This window comes from Gadus morhua, chromosome 5 (assembly GCF_902167405.1).
Source record: "Gadus morhua chromosome 5, gadMor3.0, whole genome shotgun sequence".
NCBI classification, from domain to species: domain Eukaryota; kingdom Metazoa; phylum Chordata; class Actinopteri; order Gadiformes; family Gadidae; genus Gadus; species Gadus morhua.
In genome coordinates this window covers 7,284,103-7,305,004 of record NC_044052.1, presented here as the reverse complement: position 1 = coordinate 7,305,004, position 20,902 = coordinate 7,284,103, and the positions used below count along the sequence as shown (strand labels likewise).

The window sequence follows — 20,902 nt, the reverse complement described above, 5'->3', positions numbered from 1 at the left end:
CTGCTCCATTCTTAATAAAAGCTGCACCGCCTTGGAAATGTGGCCCATGCAGGCTCTCTTTGGTTGGAATGCATTCAGTTCAGGCAGCAGTTGTTCATCTGCAGTATGCGGTCCATTGGCAGTGTGGCTGATCACATTAAGAACCCCCCACCCGCCCTCTCTCTGTGTCGGTTTCACTCTGTCTGTCTGTCTGTCTGTCTGTCTGTCTGTCTGTCTGTCTGTCTGTCTGTCTGTCTGTCTGTCTGTCTGTTTCTCTCTCTCTCTCTCTCTCTCTCTCTCTCTCTCTCTCTCTCTCTCTCTCTCTCTCTCTCTCTCTCTCTCTCTCTCTCTCTCTCTCTCGCTCTCTCTCTCTCTCTCTCTCTCTCTCTCTCTCTCTCTCTCTCTCTCTCTGTCTCTGTCTCTGTCTCTCTTTCTATCTCTAACGCTATCTCTAACTCTATCTCACGCTCTCTGTCTCTCTCTCTCTCTCTCTCTCTCTCTCTCTCTCTCTCTCTCTCTCTCTCTCTCTCTCTCTCTCCAGTTACACACTGGGTGATCAAGGTGATCTGAAATCAACTGTAGACTTTTCTCCGTCTTGCAGATCATCCTAGATATTGTTCTGTGAAGATTTCCCTCTGACAAGACTTATACAACTGTTTATATTTAACGGTGTCTCTTGACGGCCAACCAACACCTCTTCATCTCTCCTTGTTGAACTGAGGCCAAATTGGCTCATGGATGTTTGTGTGTGTGTGTGTGTGTGTGTGTGTGTGTGTGTGTGTGTGTGTGTGTGTGTGTGTGTGTGTGTGTGTGTGTGTGTGTGTGTGTGTGTGTGTGTGTGTGTGTGTGTGTGTGTGTGTGTGTGTGTGTGGGTGTGTGTGTTTTGACCCCTTGATTCTGGGTTCAGTTGGGGGAGATCCCCGTGGAGCCAGAGTAAAGTTGGGAGGGCTTTCATGGGCATTACGTTCCTCTTCTTCACACCTGGAAGAGCTCCAGTTCCATCCAGGAATCCCTTAACCCACGCTCCATTCATAGTGTTCAATAAGCCCTTACACAAGGTCTTAGTGCTTCATATTGGGAACTAAGGCTTCAGTAAAACATATCCATTGGAAGTCGCAGTATATTTGATCTTGCGTAGATCCCTCCCAGATGCCAACACCTCTCACCACTCATGTCCCTCCTTCGGGTCAGCCGATAAGTGGAGAGGTGAGAGCACCGCAGAGATTCTGGCCCACAACTAGAGAGACACGTTGGCTTCAGTCCAAGAGCTGTTCTCACTGCACATGAAACCAAGTGAGAAGAACATTTAACCTGGCCTACATTCATGTTGCTGGGCTTTCATGGACAGCATTATCAGGAGACTCGCTGCATGTTTGAAATACACAATAGTGATCCGTTCTCTATCGTTGTACGTTTGCATAAATCGGTGCATGCCATTTCTCCAACATACAAATGGCTTCGCCCATGTCACTGTCAGTTTCAATCGGGTGCCCAGAAGAAAGCAATTATGGAGTAGTGAAGTCAGCCAGGCCTGTATTCCTCTCTAACTTCAAACATTTGTGGCGGAGGTCCACCCTCATGTCAGCCAGCCTATGGGTATTTTTTGTTCATTTGTTTGTTCTTTCGGTTCTTTCTTTCTTCTCCCTCCTCTGTCAAACTGTCTTTTGTCTTATGCCTCGTTCACCCTTGCTCACCATTAGCCAGTTGTTCACACACTGGAGGAAACAATTGCATGTATTCAAACACAAACAGACACACACACACACACTCATGCAATTATAATCGCCTCCAACTTGAGGTCGTTTTCTGCGTGTGCCTCAATAGCACAATTATATTAGTAATTTTGCCAAAATTGTAAAATAACATAATAAACTAATAACTTTTCCTGCGGAGGTCGACCCTTTGTCATGTCATTTAGAGCTTTAAGTCAGTAACAAAATGATTGTGTCACTCATTTGTATTTGTTAGTTATTTCAATACACACACACGTTAATTTATCTGAGGCAGTGTCACATGGTCTAGCAGACGAGGCTGTGGCATATCAGACCAGAACTCTGCCAGGCAGAAATTTGTTTCAACATGGTGAAAGTGAAGCTTTATTGCAAACATATGAGCGACTCCATGGCAACGGAGGAGAGCACGCCAGCTGTAAATGTGTCAAAGTATTAACTCATAAGCTGGCTACTTTACCAGAGACAGTGACACCAGTACCACATGTAGTACACAAAGATCCTCTTTGTGTTTCGCTAGGATGTCTTCTGTATAGTGTTCTGGGTGTGGCGCATACGTTTTTGCCCCAATTTTGATACATCCAGGACAAAAAGGAACTCAGTGTTACAAACATGAAGTAAAGTTTTCATATGTTTCCACACAATCAAGAGTGTCATGAGGACACACTTTTTGTTTCACTAAATTAAAGTTGCAAACAAGTACAATTTAGCCCTTCCCAGTTAATAGATGGCAGACAATGAGAATTCGAGAATCTCAATAACAGTGTTCTGTCCACTCTGTTAACTGGCTGTTCAACCGTGTGACGTGAACCAGCGTAGCTCAGCTGGTTTGAGTGGGAGGGGTTCCGGAAGTGCCGCTAGCAAGATTCCTGTAAACAAAGAGAGAGGTTATATATTCAATGCTGGCCAGCATTGAATACATCAGTAAGGATGGGATTGTATTGATAACATTTAAATCACTATCAATCAGCATTTACTACAGATAGGTTATTTGAAGCTACGAACTAGTGGACACGTTACACCTTGTGACTTTAATATTCACAAATATTTTTTGGTTAACACATTTGGCTGATTGGTTCCATTGAAGCGCCATCTCGCTACAGAGAAAACCAATCCCAATCTATTACATTTGGCCCAAGTGACAATAAGCGGTAATTATTGTGACAATAAGCGGTAATTAAGGTTTCAGGGGGCAGCTGGGTCAGACTGTTCAGTTGGGGGCTGGTTGTGTAATCAAGAAGTATTGTCAGCGGGGCGGCAGGGGTTATTTAGGAATTCCAATGCACTCTCCTCTTGTTGCACACTCTTTGAGGTATTGTCGTCATTAATCCAGTAGATCACTTAAATATGATGGATGATAACTTTTTAATGTTTCAACCTGTTCTCTTTTTCGTCACGCATGGTTCTGTGCACATGCGCGTGTGTGTGTGTGTGTGTGTGTGTGTGTGTGTGTGTGTGTGTGTGTGTGTGTGTGTGTGTGTGTGTGTGAACATTTGAGTGTTTTTGTGTGTGTTTGTGCATGCGTCTGTGTGCCTGTGTGTGTGCATGTACCGTGCGTGTGTGTTCATGCATGTGTACGAGGGTATGAGTGAGTCACAGAGGGAAAGACATGTTCCATTGTGTGGAATTTGCTGCAGTCAGGCTTTGTAAGGCTCTGGGTCTCTGCAGCATTATGGAATGCAAAGCCAGAAATCCCGAAGGCTTTGCTCATTTGCACGGGCAGATTGTCCATAAGATAGTTGTCAAAGGGGGAAACCTCATTGGCCTTTGCTTCAGGTGTGCTTTCACTGCAGGACAGCGACGACATGTGAACTTTACTTCTTATATGTAGGATTAGTCTCGGTTTAGGGTTAGGGATTGACTAATTTGATCATTCGGACCAATAGAGTTACATGATATTGTAATGATGTGTTTAGAGGTTGCTTGGCCCAGGGGCAACACTGGTTGCGTCAAACTATTACGGTAGACTGAGTCATTAAGCAGTGGATGCAAATAATTTATTGATTTTATGAAGAGACGTTCACACATAGCCTTAAAACGCCTAATTACCTCATTGCTGTATAGACCGTGATGCCTTAAGTTTAAGCAAATGCCAGACTACCTTAACAAGTACCATTCAATGCATGTTTAAAGAATGTATATAAAAACCCTGAACGGAAAGACTTCAAAAGTGCTAGCCAAGTTTTGGGAAACAGGGCCTATCACTGAATGACTTTATTTGACATACTACAAGAGATTCTAACGAGCACATCAGGGGGTATCCTCCCCTGCTCCATTCCTGTGTTTATCTGCATTCCATTGCCTTAAGGAATCATTAATAGCCAAGGAAGGCAGTCAATGGTGCTTGATTGGCTACAAGAGACAGCCACTGAAACCATACACTCTATACAGCCATGGACACTAACGATGAACATCTAAAAAAAATGGCTTTAACTTATAAATACATCCATACATCCGTGTGGTCCTTTGATGTAAGATCCACATATTTGTAGACTTTCTAGCCTAAAATAAGGAGCCTCAGGAGCCACACCAGGGGACACAGAGCGTGGCCCTGGGGGACCAACCTAGTTGTTCTTGCTCTATAAAGCATCATGGTCTATACACAATGAGGTCGTTAGGCGTTTTAGGGATACGTTTGAACGTCTTCGCGTTTGGCCTCCACTTCTTTAAGACTAATAGTTTGACGCAACCAAGTTGCCCCAGAGCCAAGACAGCCTCTAAACAAATCATTAAAATATCATGTAACTCTATTGGTCAGAAATTAATCAATCAAATGAGTCAATCTCTTAACCTAAAACGGACTAATCCTACATATAAGGAGTAAAGTTCACATTTTCCAGCTGTCCTGCAGTGTAATACACCTGGGGCAAAAGCCTATGAGGTTTTCTATTTCTCAAGGTTTTTGGGCTCTTCCTCTCTAAAGATGTTTTGAGTCATTTTTATGACCATTTTCCTTTTTTCTAAGTAGGCGAGCCTCCAACGGAGCTCCCTCTCTGTCATTGCCTTGCCTGAGATGCCCTTTTTATGCCCCTCTTATGTTCAGCTCCATTTTACCATCACATGTCTTTGGGTTCTTGTCCGTCTCTGTGAGCACCAGCCATCCCCCCAGATGAGAAGTAGATCGGTCTTGTATGTGTGTCCACGGGGGAGCCTATTGATGCAGGGCACTTCTTCACCGGATTCCCTGTCCTTCCCGAGGATACCCAACCAGAGCGCTAGCCTCATGTTCTGGTTTAACTAGGAATGACGCATGCCCAAGAGCCCTTGGCAGGCTCCTCACAGGCATGTGTCACATGTCCAAATAGTTACCCTTGTTGAGAAGCACAGAGGGAGGGAGAGAGAGGGGGAGAGAGAGAGAGAGAGAAAGAGAGAGAGAGAGAGAGAGACCGAGAGACCGAGAGACCGAGAGACCGAGAGAGAGACACACACACACATGGCGCTCAGATGCTAGCTGATGTTGGAGAGCAGCTGGAGAAAAGCCATCTCCTCTTATGGACCCAGACCGGTTGTACGGTTTTATTTGGACAGAAAAAGACGAGGAAAGGTCAAGAGTTTCACCATTTCATTGTTTACATCAGAGCTTTTGGAGATAATAGTTAAAAAAACAAAAAAGTAATCGTCATTGGCTTTTGGGCGTTTATGAATTTGGCCTCACATTCAATTTGAAACACTTGCTTGCGGTCGTGTTTGGACTAGAATATTGATTAACTGTTAAGTGTCAAACTGCCTCTTGCAGTTGTCTGCCTCGAATTGCCTCATTCTGATTGGCAGATGTTTTGGCAGGAAAGCTATCGAGTCATGTGTCAGTTTGTAATCACAGTCCGTGTTTGTTATCATGCCAGGCTTCTATCACTCTGGCCTATTTGCTCAGAGGAATTTTTCCCATATGGAATGTCGAGTACGGGTCTGTTCATAGCCATTGCCAAAGGACCAAAAGGGATGGTTGAAACCCATTACATCATGCTACTTCATGTACTCATCCACTATGTTTTCAATCCAATTTTATTCTGTGGTCCTTTCATTGGACTCCACACCCACAAATGAGTTGTGCACTAACTGTATTTGTGATACAGCACAGAAGATATTAAACAGGTCGAAATTCAGAAGGCATTGAATATATTCTATAGTCTTTCACCAGCCTAGGTACCAGGATGCCGAAATAGTATATTGGACAGTTATTGGACAGTTGGACAAATATGCGATATTTGCATGTCACACGGCACCTTTTTGCACGTGATATATTGGATGATCATGGCAAGTACGCCAACATATTTCTTTATTTACCCTAATCCCACATGCTGTTCTAATATTTGTTTGTACATAGTGAAATGAAAGCTGAATCAGTAAGACCGGGGTAGCTACCCAGTACATTTCCACTATCTCTGTTCAAGCAGCTCTCCCTGGCTGCCACAGTCTACGGAGTAGGTGTTCTGGTATTCTGCTCAGATGCACCCCATCTGCAGCATTGCTTCCCAGCACAGAGCTCCTGAATGCTTTTAACCACTAGAGTTATGCACAGTTAACGTTGATACGCCCTCAACGGACCTATCCCATTCTACAGAATGCATGCATGTGCTCTTCTTCATCTTTCAGATGGAAATCCACTGGGATTAATGGGAAATGCGCAGCTCAAATGATTCTCGGTAGAGTTTTCTTTAGCCTCACCGTGTAACTGCCAGTTGACATTGTATCCTCATCAGACAACTGTGACAATACAGGACGACAAGTTCATGTCTTCCCCCTAACAGAAACCAACTGATCGGTGTGTCGATCCAGATCTTCCGTTTTCAGCCGTCCTCCTCATGTCTTGGATACTGCGTGTGTGTGTTTATATATATACAATATGTTGGGTTCTCATTGTTTTTGTAGAAACAAGAATGCAGCCAAGTCAAGGTAACTCAGTTTCCGATAAAACAGAGACTCAGACAGAATGTGTCTGCACTATGTCTTCACAGTTTCCTCTGGCGTAAGGCCTTGGAAAATAATGAGCACTAAATGAAGGACTCATATAATCTTACGGAATCCATGCCAACTTCACCGTACCGTCCCTCCTCTGGGAGCACATCTCTGAATGTGAAAGATAACTTGCACAAAGACATGAATGTTGCATGACACCCCCCCCCCCCCCCCCCGACCCCAGCCGAAGCCATGTATTCTTTCTCAAATACAGAGGGAGTGATGTGAGGCACACTTTCATCTCAAGACAATCTGGTCGTGACCTTTTCATGTCAACTTTGAGGGTTTTTCGGCCCTAAAGGTCTACCAAATGTTCCGCAAGTGACGGCAATTTACACATACATGGATCTATGTTGGCTTGTGAACAAAGATAACACTTATTTCCCCAAAAGAGGAAGTCATTGACCATCCATTGCAATATGTATGCAATCATTGTTGGGTGTAGTGTTGTGGAAGATGGTGTATAGTGTAAGTTGGGTTGTAGCAGGGTTTTTAACATATGCTTGGCCATCTGTAATATATTGGCCAGCCCTTTTTCTTGAGGTTTTCTCCAGTGTTCCTATTGTTAAACAGTTGGAAGATACTGTTTCAGTCTCTCAATGCATGGTAACTTATACCTTGAATAATGACCGGACATAAAGGAGGGTTGGTCTTTCGTACTGTGTTTTTCAATGAAAATCTTTGAAACCTAGAATCTTTATTCTTTACTCTCTGAATATTTCTCCCTCTTGTCTCTCTTATTTCCCTCTCTCTCTCCGACTTATACAACTCACAAAAGCATGCTCTCACATGCAATTTCATAGTCATGCAAAAATACACTCACAACTAAACACACACATATACATGTATACAACAAGATGCTCGGTCAGCCCCTGGCCCCAGTGTGTCCACTTCAGCGCACTGTGTTCCCTTTGGCCAAAACAAAGCTTACCTCAGTGCCCTGCATCTCAGTCTCCATCGCTCTAGGGACTCCCCCATGACACCCCACTCACCTCAAGACAATACACGAGTGGCGGGACCCTTTGTCCTTATCTCCCAACGAGAAATCCTTTGTGAGGCTGTGACTAGCCAACGTCATCCAGCACATTGCAGCTTCAGGCTTGTGGGTGGTCATTTCCTTGTGCATTCCAACCTGGACATACATTGGGACATAGTGGAATTTAATTGACACCTAATAGGATCTCTCCTAATGCCAGAAGGCAGAGCTTCTTAAATTGAGTTGAGAAAGGTTTTTTGCAGACTCTCTTACTTACCTAAACAATCGGTCTCACAAAAACATTCCCTGTGTCTAGCTCAGAGAGCCTATATATTAAGGGAAATATATGAAATCTCTCTCTCTCTCTCTCTCTCTCTCTCTCTCTCTCTCTCTCTCTCTCTCTCTCTCTCTCTCTCTCTCTCTCTCTCTCTCTCTCTCTCTCTCTCTGTCTCTCTGATAGGATCCATATGCATGGGCTTTTACAGAGAGAATAAACATTTCACTGGCTATGGAATCAGGTCATTTTGTTATTTGCCCCATGCTTTTCCCAGAAACTCTAGACAGAAAAAAAACCGTCAGGAATGTAATGTATAGTTTCAATTTTGTTTTTTCAATTGCCTGTTGTGCATGCAAACAACTAGAAATATATAGCTTGCCCTGAATGAGCTCAATTCAAACCATCCGGTGAAAGGATGTGTGCGCCTCTGTAGATGTACTGTAGATGTATTACACTATAAAGATGTGACCATTTTTATTCATGTATAGTACTCATAGTAGTACAAATAATGTCTTTATTTTTGTTCTAAACCCACCCACTCAAGTCCCACACTAGAGGCTCCATCTCATAGCAGTTGTTTGTTCTATCACTCTGATAGAACAAGGCCTAACAACTGGCAGATTTCCGCTGCGCTTGCACGTAGACAAATCCAGTGTGTTTGCATTTTTGGAACCCAGCCTCCCATGAGTACTTACGTTCTAAGGTCAGTTGGCTAACAACAAAAACAAGATGCCGTTGAAGGCATGCTTTTTAACGGAGGGAGGAAAGGGGAGGAAAGTTCATCTAGTACTCCCTTCTCAGAGAAGTAATTGAAATCTTTGCTCAGTGGCATTATTACCAGTTGTTTTCTTTGTCATTCTTTCTTTCTTGCCCTCTTTCTTTCATTCTCTTTTTTTCTGTCTTTTCTTCTTGTCTGTCAATCTGTCTATCTGTCTGTCTCTCTGTCTGTCTGTCGGTCTGTCTCTAAAGGCCACACTGGCTGAGACCACCTGCAAGGGCTGCTGAAAGTGGCGGCTGAAGGCTGTAGCATCAGCCATCGCTTATCAGGAGGGACGGGGATGGCTTCAGCGGTGGGAACTCACTGAGCACTGACGCAGCAGATTGGGCTCTAACTCCCTGCTTTTCCTGCACTGAGTACCTCCTCCTGAGGAACATTTGTTCACACTCTTATCTCAACTTCCTCAATCCTCACGTGAAGATGATTTTGGTCAATTACTGCCCCTGGGAGGTCAAGCTACTTGGAGCCAAGGTTCTACAAACACACTTTGCTTTGCCCATAAATGTCCAGATTCGGCTTACCAAGACTGTCTACGGCCCCTAATGCCACTTGGGGCAAAGGGTGATTTAACCTTGACGGGGCTTATGCATATATTTTTCCATGTGAAGGTGGTTTGCGCTGTCACACATGACTATTCTGACATGTTTAGTCTTCCTCTGTCATACTGCGAAGGGTTATTATTAGAGTTGTGTCTAAGGAGACAGCCATGTCCAATGTCAAGGTGGTCTGCTGTATCACCCCCGACCCGTAAGATTAAAGCATGATGAACAGCATTCTGTGGGGATGAGTAATGAGTGCCATTATCATCCCTCATGGTTATTACCTCATAGATGTCTGGTGCTTCACGCCTCGCTTTTCTCACGCTACAAAATGGCTTTACGAGAGTTAAGGGAACACGGCGTACTCACATTTATCTTAAATGTAGATGATATACCCCCCCTCTCCTCCCCTCTCAACCCCCTGGTGATATCGGCCTATCTCTGGCATTCCCCAAAACTAACATGAGAGCTCACATGTTGATGTTTAATGTCAAACAAATGGTAGAACTCATTAAGTGTCCCAAAGGGAAGATGTTCTGATCAGCTGTGTTTCTTTCTTTTTTCCTACAGTGACTTGAGGTTCAACAAAATCAAGGACTTGCAACCCGGTTCCTTCAGACGACTCAAGAACCTCAACACACTGTAAGTGCTTCACTCGAAAGACCACAGGAGATTTAAGCTGTTGTTCTGCGATGGCACCGCTGACTTTGAAAACGAGATATCAAATTTTCAACAAGAAAATCCCCTAGGCATGACTTAAAATACTCTGCCTCCACTGCATCATTGAAGCAACGCTATAAGTTAACAAACGCAGACCGACTGTGTTATTCAATGCTCTGCTGTTGTTTCACACATGTACGCAAGCTCTTAATCTGGCAGGAATGTATTTTTCCATTTCCTTGACTGGGTCATTTTTCATATGTTCTGGCCTGCTAGACAGGGCATTGCTAACGTCTTGGTAACAGGGCCAAGATTCTCTTCCAGAGCCATCGCATTTTAAATGAACATTTCTATTGACTTGGTGGTTTAAGTGAATCACACATATCTGATTTGCTTAGATTAACTTGCAAAATAAATGTAGTTTTGTGTATAATGCTATCATTCATATTGAACTGATGGTCAACTTGGCTGACTAATTATTGGCATTCACTCGTTATCATATAGTTAGTATTTATTTTATACGTTTATTAAGGTTATATGTGCTGTCCTTTGTCCATTCATCTATACACTATTGATTATGTATTCATTGTCTTCATTTGTATGTCTTCATTGCATTAACACACAGAAAAGAAAATGTATTGTATTAATCTAAACATTCCCCCCAAATCAAATCTAGACTTTGTTTCAATGTCAAAGGTCATTGTCTACTTTTGATATATTCTACTCTTTTATATATAATATATATAAATATATTATTGACAAATAAACAGCCTATAACAGTATTAGTATTGGCATGGAACCATGTATCTTGTCTTAGTCTGTTTACATCACACACTAATTAGTTTTCCCCCTTTGGCAGACTCCTCAACAACAATCTCATACGAGGGATTCCCAGGGGAGCCTTCGAAGACCTGGAAAACCTCAAATATCTGTGAGTCTGGCCTCTTATGTCAATCTCATTTAGCTCTGGAGGTCAAGTGATGGATCTTGGCATAATGCGGCCGTGCTCATTGTCTTGTCGGTCTTGATGTGCAGACAAGGATCTCCCGGTGAAGCAGTGGTTGAGCCCTTTGCTTCTTCAGTGTGGCAAACGCATGCCTGGAGTGCTGCGCTGTGGAAATCGAAACACACACACACACACACACAAACACACACACACACACACACACACACGCACACCACACACACACAGCGTCCTAAACGCAGACACAGCTCGCCGGCACAATGCTGAGTGACCGAAACCGAGAAGGTGTGCTTTACAAAAAGAGTCTACCAAACCAACCCCCCCCCCTCACTGTCTCGTGCTCTTGTGGTGGTGATGACTTTATTAGTCATTGCAAAACCTGCTGGCAGTGAACCGTCTGTGGTCTACAGTCTGGTCGGGGGAATCTTTCTTAAGATGTCTCACCCTACCTCCCCTGCCTCTTCGTGGTCGCCGCGGACCCGTCCCCCTTCCCTCTGTGGGTCAGAGGTTGTTTTAAGAGCTCCACTTGTCGTAAAGATATTTCTTCATTAATTTGTTATTTTTGCCTAGAGCCCAACAATGATGTTACGGGTCTCGCTATGACTTTGGCAGTCATTTTAAAACTCGGTAATTCAACACAGCTTAACAACTAATTCCGCCAAACAAAGATTTGTACAGGACGTCTTGGAGAGGTCTCAGAGGGGTTGATTAGGGCTCATAAATAGCTCACCAAGTGTCGTTCTGGAGACCGGCTTGCCAGTGGTCACGGTTTGACCATTATTTGATGACCCTCGACAGTTCCTTGTTCTTTTTCTTTCTTTTAGCAACCAAGCAAACACACACGCACGCACACACACACACACACACACACACACACACACACACACACACACACATACACACACACACACACACACACACACACACACACACACACACACACACACACACACACACACACACAAGCACACATACCTCCTTCTAAGAAAGCATCCCTTACCAACCGGCAGTAAGTGAGGTGGGGTCGACTCTGGCGGCTGTTAAGGAGTTATTGTAATTACAGGGCCCCTTGCCCCTTTAAAAGCGGAGTTCATCTGAAGCCAGCCAGGGACCCCAGGCCCCTGTGATTAGTGAGGGCCACACAGTCACCCCCCCAGCCCCACCCGCAAACCTTTGTCCCAGCCTAGTGCTCCCCAACCCTTCAATCCCTTCCTTCTCATTCGAATCAACTACAGCATTGGACCAGGTTTTATCTCCCACCTCCACATTTGTAGCTCTATAAATACCTCCTACCCCCTTGGGGTCTTCCACATCCTCTTCAAGGCCCGGGAGTGTCTGCAAAGGCCACCCGCCCACCCGCCCGCGCGAACAAACAAAGGGTCAGGCTGCGGTCATTAGAGCAAACGTCTTACGTCGTTACTTGATTGTTTACGGCGGATCCTTCCCGGGAAAAACACGGGGACCAATACAGAACGAGGTGGATATGAGTGATTTAGTCTGTTGAACTCCGGATGGGAGTCTGTCGGCCGCCTTGACTTCAGGCCTGGTGTTTGGGCTGACACTAAAGGGCTGATTATGGTCCCATGTCACGCACCGCAAGGACCACGCACACAGGTTGACACAGTCGTAAACCTGTTCCAGTTCTGCGTCAGGTTTTAGTGAGCGGGCCAATGACAGCCCTTGCTGCTGCGTCGCCTCGACGGAAGGTAACAACTTTTTGGGAGGCGCACGTCAGGCCTTTGCGGGGGGGCGCAAGGAGGGTCCACAAGGACGCAACGGGTCCGTAATCCCCTTGCGTTGTGTGAACGTGGGACCATAATCAGCCCTTAAGAAAGGCCAGCGCCAGCTCTGCCGATGCTGGTCGGGTTAGGTAATCAGGGTCGTTGGGGGGAGTATCCTTCCTGGACCACGTTCAAGAATGAGAAGACATTATGGTAAAAGATTGATCTCTCTCATGTGGCTCTTGACGGCAAATATGTTTGTGGTCCATGGCGGGGCGGCTAACCTCTTGCTGTCGATATGATAAGTGGGCGCTTTTATAGGGGTTTCGACGCACAGACCCCTAACCACCGCCGTTAGTTTCTTTCCCCCCGAAGCCTGGACCCCATAGCTTCTGAAATCCGGTTTCTCACGCCTCCCCCTCCCCCCCACCTCCATCTCCACCCCCTCGCCTCCCAGGCCGTCCTTTAGTTGATGATGCATGTGCGCGCGCAGAGCAACAGAACAAAAGGCGCTGGCAGCCTGCAATCTATGTTTTGTGGTCCACCGCAGAGTCCTGGAAGCTGATAGATGAATCCAAACTCTCTGGTTGCCTTTTGGACCTCTCTTTCAGATGTCATGGAATATGTTATTAATGCAATGTTCCATTTTTGGACGTAGCTTACGCCAATTACACCGCGGTCCACATGCAGTGGATGATATATGTATCGTACACACAAGTCGGATTGCTAGTTAGATGTGTTTTGAATGGGAGGTCATACTACTGCTCCAGTGCTGGCTAGGGGGTTTTGGCATACTTTTTAGAATTTCGAGTTTTCTTCGGTAAACATTGGCCCCTATACAAGCGAGGGTCGGACATTTCAACGATCAGAGAGTAAAGGTCCTGTCATGTTTCCAACACATGAATTGCATTGACCCAGCTGAAACGGATTGACAGCATTAGCTGACCTCAGGGCAGCTCACACTGATTAGAGAACCCACATGCTTGACTCTGATTACTCGGAGGGTTGTCTTATCCCGAAAGATGTGGGGTTGAATCACACTTTTCACACCTGGTACATCTCATAGAATTCTCACACACACTCACACACACACACACACACACACACACACACACACACACACACACACACACACACACACACACACACACACACACACACACACGCACATGCACACACACATGCACACACATGACAAACATTACCCCAAATCACTGAGATGTTTGAGCCTTGACAGAAAGGGATCTGCGGTGTGTTTGTGTTTCCATGCGTGCATCACGTCAGCCGTGAGGGAGATGGGTATCTGCAGTCAAACCCCCAACCCAAGTCAAAACCAAAAGAGCACATGAAAGGAGCTTGGAGCCGGAGGGCATTGCTGGTTCAGTGTCACGTTTCCTTGTCATATAAAAGGGAGGAGGGGAATGCGTGCACTTCCCCCCTGTGTTTCCACAGTGTTTGTGTAACGCAGCACTGAAACATCACGCTAATCTCTCAGAGGCCCTCTCTCCCGTTCACATTTTGGGCTAAACGCAAAATTAAGGAATTCATTGAGAAATGGTTTCACATTTGGATTTAGGGTTAATCGGTTGTTGGTCCTTTGTAGTATAATAATAGAATAATAGAATCGTTTCAATATATTTGAATCAGTTTTTTCTACTAGTTAATGTTAAAATGGTTAAACATTGAATGAATTCTGTGTGAGGGCCTTTTGTTGTCTCTCTGAACTCTGCCTCACAACAATGAACCTACGCTGGTGTTACACTGAGGATTTTTAAGACAAATAACCCAATGGTGATTTTAATTTGCTGGGGTGCGGTCACATATTCCAGATGTGACTATTGCTGTGCTACACATGGCCTTCATTAGCAGGTTCAGTTCACACGGTAGGGGAGAGTGCGTAGCCAGGACCCTATCAACGTGGGAAACCGCCGTGTTTGGATCCTATTTAAATGACTCATTCATGCTTGGTCAATTCATGTAACAAATGTTGGATCAAGCACTTCTGACATTTTGCTTGTTTGCTTGATGTTTTGCTATGGACTGTCTTTGTACTTTAGCTGCACACATGTAGTTGAAAGGAGAGTTGCTTGTCTGAAATAAGCAGCCCGCTCATTTCAGCGACAATGTTCTTCAAGGTTTAGTATCTTCATGCAATGATAGTCGTACTACTATAGGGCTGCTATCAAACTGCATGGATTTAGATTTTTGAATACTACTTGAACAAAGTCGAATTTCATAACCTGACATTCCAGCCAAAAAGTAATCAATATGCATATTTATTTTAAAACAATTATCAAAGAATAGTCAAGTCAGGATACATACTCCCAAGAGGGAATTCAGATGTTACTATTGCTGTACATGTGTGCACACGTGTCCAATGTGTGTTACTAATCTTACCAAACGTCTCTCCTTTCAGCTATTTGTACAAGAATGAAATCCAATCAATTGACAGACAAGCATTTAAGGGGCTTGTGGCTCTTGAGCAACTGTAAGTGACCAGCCTCCTCCCCGTCGTCCCCCTCCCACCTGCTCGCCCCGCCAACCCCCCTACTCCTTCTGCCCTGTCATCTGACTGTCTGCCAACCCCCCCCCCCCCCCTGCCTTGCCTCCTTCCTTTTAAGGTGTCATGATGCCCGTCGCCTAGTCAGATCTGCAAGGTTCTCCCCCCCCCCTAAAGACCCCCCACCCCCACAGATCTAACACGAGTCCTTAGGTGAATTAAGAAGTGTCCCCTGTGACAATCAATAGAGACGGCAAGGCCTCCTTTTCCTAACAGCTGTTACCTGGGGCTGCGGACCCCATATTGACCCCCTTGTTATTATTATTCCTCGCCCTCCTCCTCCTCCTCCTCCACCCCCCCCCCCCCCCCCCCCCCCCCCCAGCACCAGCACCGTGCATGAGCGTATGTGCGGCCGGCCCGTGTTACTCTGATCTGACGCCGATCTCGTCGCCTCGAACCTGCCTTAGGGTTGTTGTTGATGTTGTTGTTTCTGTTGCATGTGTCGCATGTGTGACGGCCACAGCAGACGGGTGCGCCTGACCTCCGCTTAAAGCATGACTTCCTGTCCCGCCTCCAGCCCTGACCGTCTCTCGGCAACAGGCAGACGACGCTGTGGCTTTCACTTCAAATCACGAGCTTAAATAAAAAAGATCAGATTCTGCAATGTTCAGAAGAACATGACTTAATTGATTAAACGCTTTCTTCGATATATTGTAGTTTAATTTTCGAAACACAATTGTGTGAACGAGATATTTGAGATATGAGATATTAAGAAAAGACTGTTGTTAAAGAATGCTCGGAATTTGCACGTCTACAGGATTACAACACTTAACCAAACGTTTCAGGATGTTTCAGGATGTTTCAACATTGAGGATACGTATCCAACCGTGCTCTTAAATCTCATATACGTACACTTGACGTGACCTCTCCGGATGAAAAAGAAGAAATGGCGGAACAGCGTTTATGCTCGCAGGCAAACTACTCCATGGGACCGGCATGCCCTTACCGCAGGGCAATTTGGCTGACATGCAACGTCTCCTTAAAAAGAAAATGAGGCCTGCCTAACCCTGGATGGGAGGTTGCGACTCACTGTAGCCCCCATCAACATAGAACAAATGGCTAATTCACTCAGCGCAACCGCTTCCAGCGCTAGGCTCCGTGCCTCGCAGCTGTTTCCAGTTTTGCCACAGTAATGAAGGCTTTTATATGTGGTTGATAAGTTTCTAGGCAGATGAACACATTTATAAGCCCCCACCCCGCCCCAACCTTCTTACCGTTCTGCTGGGCTACAGCTTCTGAAGCTTCTCCAAAAGACACAAGCTTTATTAAGGGAGGGGCCACCTTCTTCAAATCATGTACCGATTAAAAGAAAGTCCCATCAACAAGACCCGAAGGAACGGTTGGATGTTGATTTACAGTATATGCTCGTTTGTTGTGTGGAGCGTACAAAGGCCACATCACAAGTCAAGGGCCAAACAAACCTTAGCACACATCAGAAATATTTAACCAAGAAAGACTGCGATTCCTAACCCTCCAACAAACTGGAAAGTGTTCTTATCTCAGTTGAGTTATTCTCACAAAATACCCCCCCCCCCCCCCCCCCCCCCCCTCCCCCCTCAAAAAGGAAACACAGCCATGAAATGTTCTAAGAGAACATCCCTAAACCTTAACATGTCTCCTCTGAACTTGGCTAGTTTCTGTAGTTATACAGGGGTTATATCAGCCCATTGCTACGGCACACTTTAATCCCGTATTTTATCTAATTTTCCTCTCCAAATAATGAAGGTTGAAAAAGAACCCTGATGCTGTGTCAACATCCCCGATATGTACGAGAATCTCGATCTGGCTCTTGTGTTGCTATGGTTTCATGGACATATAGGCGGCTGTATATATGCTCTGCGTAATTGTGAGTCTCGTGTTCTATTTAACTTTCCCTGCTAATGCGGCTTCCTTGACTGTTGCTTTTCCTCCTTGAACAAGCATGATGCCCAACTGAACGCTTACAATGTAGCTCATCGCTATCAGTTGGATTTCATTTCTAACCCTTTATTTGTTGACAAGCCGGTCTGATTTATGTTTTCCCAGCTCAAAGAGGTACCGGGGCATGAATAACGTATGCATTCCGCCCAATGTGTGCGTGCCTTTCACCCCTGGGCCGTTCCATTTTACTGTTAGCCTTCAGACATGCAGCTCCAGGCCCCCCATATATCAACCTGTCTCTGAATGAATACCTGAACCTGGAAAAAAAACAAGAACCCTAAGTCTTCTCTGTCTCGAAGCGTAAAAAGGCGCCGCCGTGTCCGGAAGTATCCGACCAGATAGATACAGCAGAAAGAGACATACAACACAACCTCCAGGCATGGAATCGTTGAGATGGAAAAGGGGAACATCTTCAATCATTCCAAGTGTACCCCAACGCCTCCCCCCAAACTGATCTAGTCGACATTCCATTCCCAGAATGCACCGGGAAAAGAGGATAGTGTACCCCCAGTGTTTCGGAGGGGTGTCGCCAGAGCCGTCACTAATCCTGATTTGTCCTGCACCCCCCCCCCCCCCGCCCCTCTCCTTAGGTACCTGCATTTCAACAACATTGAGTCCTTGGAGCCAGAGTCCTTCACCCAATTGCCAAAGCTGGAACGCCTGTGAGTTTGTTTGTCATCCATTCATTTTGTTTGTAATGAAGTGACCCCGCTCATTATACAGGCATGGTTTGTGTAGCTCTTGCTGCTTATATTGGAAGAAAAGGTAAACAGTCATGTATTCTGACATTCATCGAATGCTTGTTGGCTGCCATTCGGACGAGCACAGACATATTCCAGAACAGGGCACGGGGGAAGAACCAACAGGGATGACGAGAATTTATTCCGTGGTGGAATGAAGTGTTTTTGGCCAGACAAATCCCGGTTGTCTGTCGGAGCAGAGACACCTGAATGTTTCGGTTGTGTTCACCGGGACATCTGTTTGACCTCTCGTAGACCCTGAAGACGCACTAAGAGGCTTCCCGTAAGCGGAGGCCAGCTGACTGACTCTCGGCTCCAATGACTCCCTTGTGCTTTATATTTGTGTGTTGTTGTATTGTAGTCATAGGTTAATGAACAACTGAGAGCAAGTGGAGAACACTTCCTGGATATTGAACCCATGAGTGTTCATGGGATAGAGTTGGAGCGGTTGCTAAGGGCCGGTAATCATAAGTGACCTTGTGTCACATTGTTTGACAATACAGAACAGTCCTTCTGTTTCTTATATAACTGCTACACTGACGACCGTCAATTAAAAGCACATTCTGCTTTCGATCGAACGGTAAACGGAGGCAATTCAAATCAGTGCTAGGAAACGCCCTAACGATAATCCTTCTGTGCGGTTTTCCCTGAAAATATACAACCTCAAGAGGCGTGCTCTCAGTTGGCATCGTCATTGCTTACAGTCTCAATGGAGAAGTCACTTTTTCTCCTTCCTAATCAAGGGATCAAAGAGCACCTTTCGCTGTGCTGTAACCACAGGCCGAGCCACCTGCCACTCTCCAGCTCCGCTTGCTGACCCCGGCGGACGTAGAGCTGTCCCCCCCATATTCAGAACCACCATTGGCTCCGAAGCGTCTCGCACTCAAAAACAGATGTCCCGATGGACATCGAGGGCCTCGTTCAATTCCTGTTTCATTATCCCTCGTTTACGACCAGCGCCCGGAATCATGTCTTTTCAGCGTTCCAAGCTTCGGTAAAAAAAAGAAAAAAGAGAGAGAGAGGGAGTGTGGAAAATGAGGAGGGCGACACCTGCGAACGACCGGGAGGCTGGAAGGGAATCCCAGGCGCAGGGGCTCTTGTTAGGCGTCATCACTATAGCAACAGTCCAAGCATTCGGTTTGTCAAGATGGAAGCCAAGAGCGAGGGTAGATCGCTTGTGGAAAGAATTACAGAGGAGATAATAAACCACATCCATGTGATGGGTCACCCCCCATGCCTCCCTCCCCACCAAGGACTGACCTTGTTATCATGATTATTATTTCGTTGTCTTCCTTTAAAGGCAAAGATTAGACTATTTTTAGCGTGGGCTAGGCATCAATAGAATGCCTGGGAAACTGATTATGTTTCATGTCCCATGCGCATAATGAAATATGATATCAAATAAATCTCTGCAAAGCATGCTCTGAATGTCATGAAAGAAATTGTTCCTGCTATCTGTTTATCTGTTCCATAAATAACATTGTACACATGCGGTGTATCTGTCCACCCGTCCCTGTTATAGCTCTCAAACAATTTTTGGAAGTGAAATTAACTTTTCCAGACGTTTTATGACCCAAGCTCAACCCAGGCTTTGGAAGTACACTGTTTGTGTGTAACTTTAATCATATTTCAACTTTTAGACACAGCGTCCTCCGCTCTCTCTGTTTATTCTCATCTTCACCCCCCCCCCCCCCCCCCCCCCCCCCCCCCTCTACCATCCCTACAGGTTTTTGCACAACAACAGAATCACTCACCTGGTCCCAGGGACCTTCACTCACCTTGAGTCCATGAAAAGACTGTGAGTAGATGACATCCACTCTTAAGTTGGGGGGGGGGGGGGTAAAGCATGGATGTATTACAGGAACTGGATAAACAGAACCGCCATTTCAGCGAAGCGGCTTGCGTTTGAAAACGCCCGCTGTGGTGACGTTTTTCTTTCTTTTAGCTTTTTTTCAGATGTCCTGGTCACCCATGGAGGGAATGTGCGTTACTCATAGATATGATAAAGGGTTTCCTGCTCAGCAAACTGGAGCGGGCGTATGAGTCTGTACAAGCGGACACTAGCACTTAGTATTAGTCGCGCTGGACGATGTCCATACCAGAGTTGGCCATTAGGAAATGTTTGCCGCAGCCAGTAGGAGCTGATCAGCTGGATCAGCTGGATCAGCTACCCCGCCAGCCATTTTAAAGTTTGGGAAAATGGGGGGAAGGGAGGAGGAGGTGGGGGTGTAAAAGACAGCTGAGGGGCTGGAGGATTGGTAATGCACTTGTCCACGGTTCTTAGCTCAGTCCCCTCCTCCCCCCGAAACCCCCCCCAATCTAATGCTTCCAATGCCAGGTGGAGATGCTGTGTGTGTGTGTGTGTGTGTGTGTGTGTGTGTGTGTGTGTGTGTGTGTGTGTGTGTGTGTGTGTGTGTGTGTGTGTGTGTGTGTGTGTGTGTGTGTGTGTGTGTGTGTGTGTGTGTTTGGTTGTGTGCCATCAGAGCCACTGCGCACCCCGCCTTTCTCACGCTTCTCTGGCCACGAGGAGGATTGTGTCCGGGGGCCTTTAGTTCCCCAGGCCTTTCATTCTCTTCCCCTTTTTTTCTGCACCGTTTCTGAGTGAGAACTACACCCACCGGAGAACCACCGAAGCCCTTCACCCTCAGAAAAAACACGCTCCATTGTATTATACCCAATGAGACACACTGGGGTTGGCGCATTGACACCAACGATCCTCAAACAAAATGCGCAAACAGCCCTTTCAGCGGTTGTTACTTTGGTTTGCGGTGGAGCAGCCTAAACTATTTGGGCGACTGTCCTTACTTACTCAAGAGTGAACCGCTATTTCTGTGTCCGATGAGGTCAAGAGAATCCGATGTTCTTCACAGTTTGTTCACGGTACATTACGAGGCACAGTGGGATGTCAAGGCGACGATCCCGCCAAGAAGTCTGTCTCGACTCATCGGCGTACATGTCAACACCGCGACTTGCGAATGGGGTCGATGATGTCCACGGGGAGCGAAGGCACCTGGAGGATCTTCAACACGCACCAACAAAAAGAAAAACTTGTGTCGTGCACTGCTGGTCTGTAACCGTGGCAGCGGCGAAGACATAACCCGG

General features: G+C 45.8%; 1 protein-coding gene across 2 annotated transcripts in view; it reads left to right on the top strand.

Annotated features, from left to right (window-relative positions):
* pxdn (peroxidasin) overlaps window positions 1-20,902 on the top strand; it is a 55,108-nt gene that overhangs the window by 1,681 nt on the left and 32,525 nt on the right. The window contains exons 2-6 of one of the 2 annotated variants that reach the window (XM_030356204.1): window positions 9,806-9,877; window positions 10,755-10,826; window positions 14,997-15,068; window positions 17,651-17,722; window positions 19,527-19,598. In XM_030356204.1, coding sequence (XP_030212064.1) covers window positions 9,806-9,877; window positions 10,755-10,826; window positions 14,997-15,068; window positions 17,651-17,722; window positions 19,527-19,598 — 360 coding nt within the window. The remainder of the gene's footprint in view (window positions 1-9,805; window positions 9,878-10,754; window positions 10,827-14,996; window positions 15,069-17,650; window positions 17,723-19,526; window positions 19,599-20,902) is intronic. The other variant, XM_030356205.1, reaches the window with a different exon arrangement.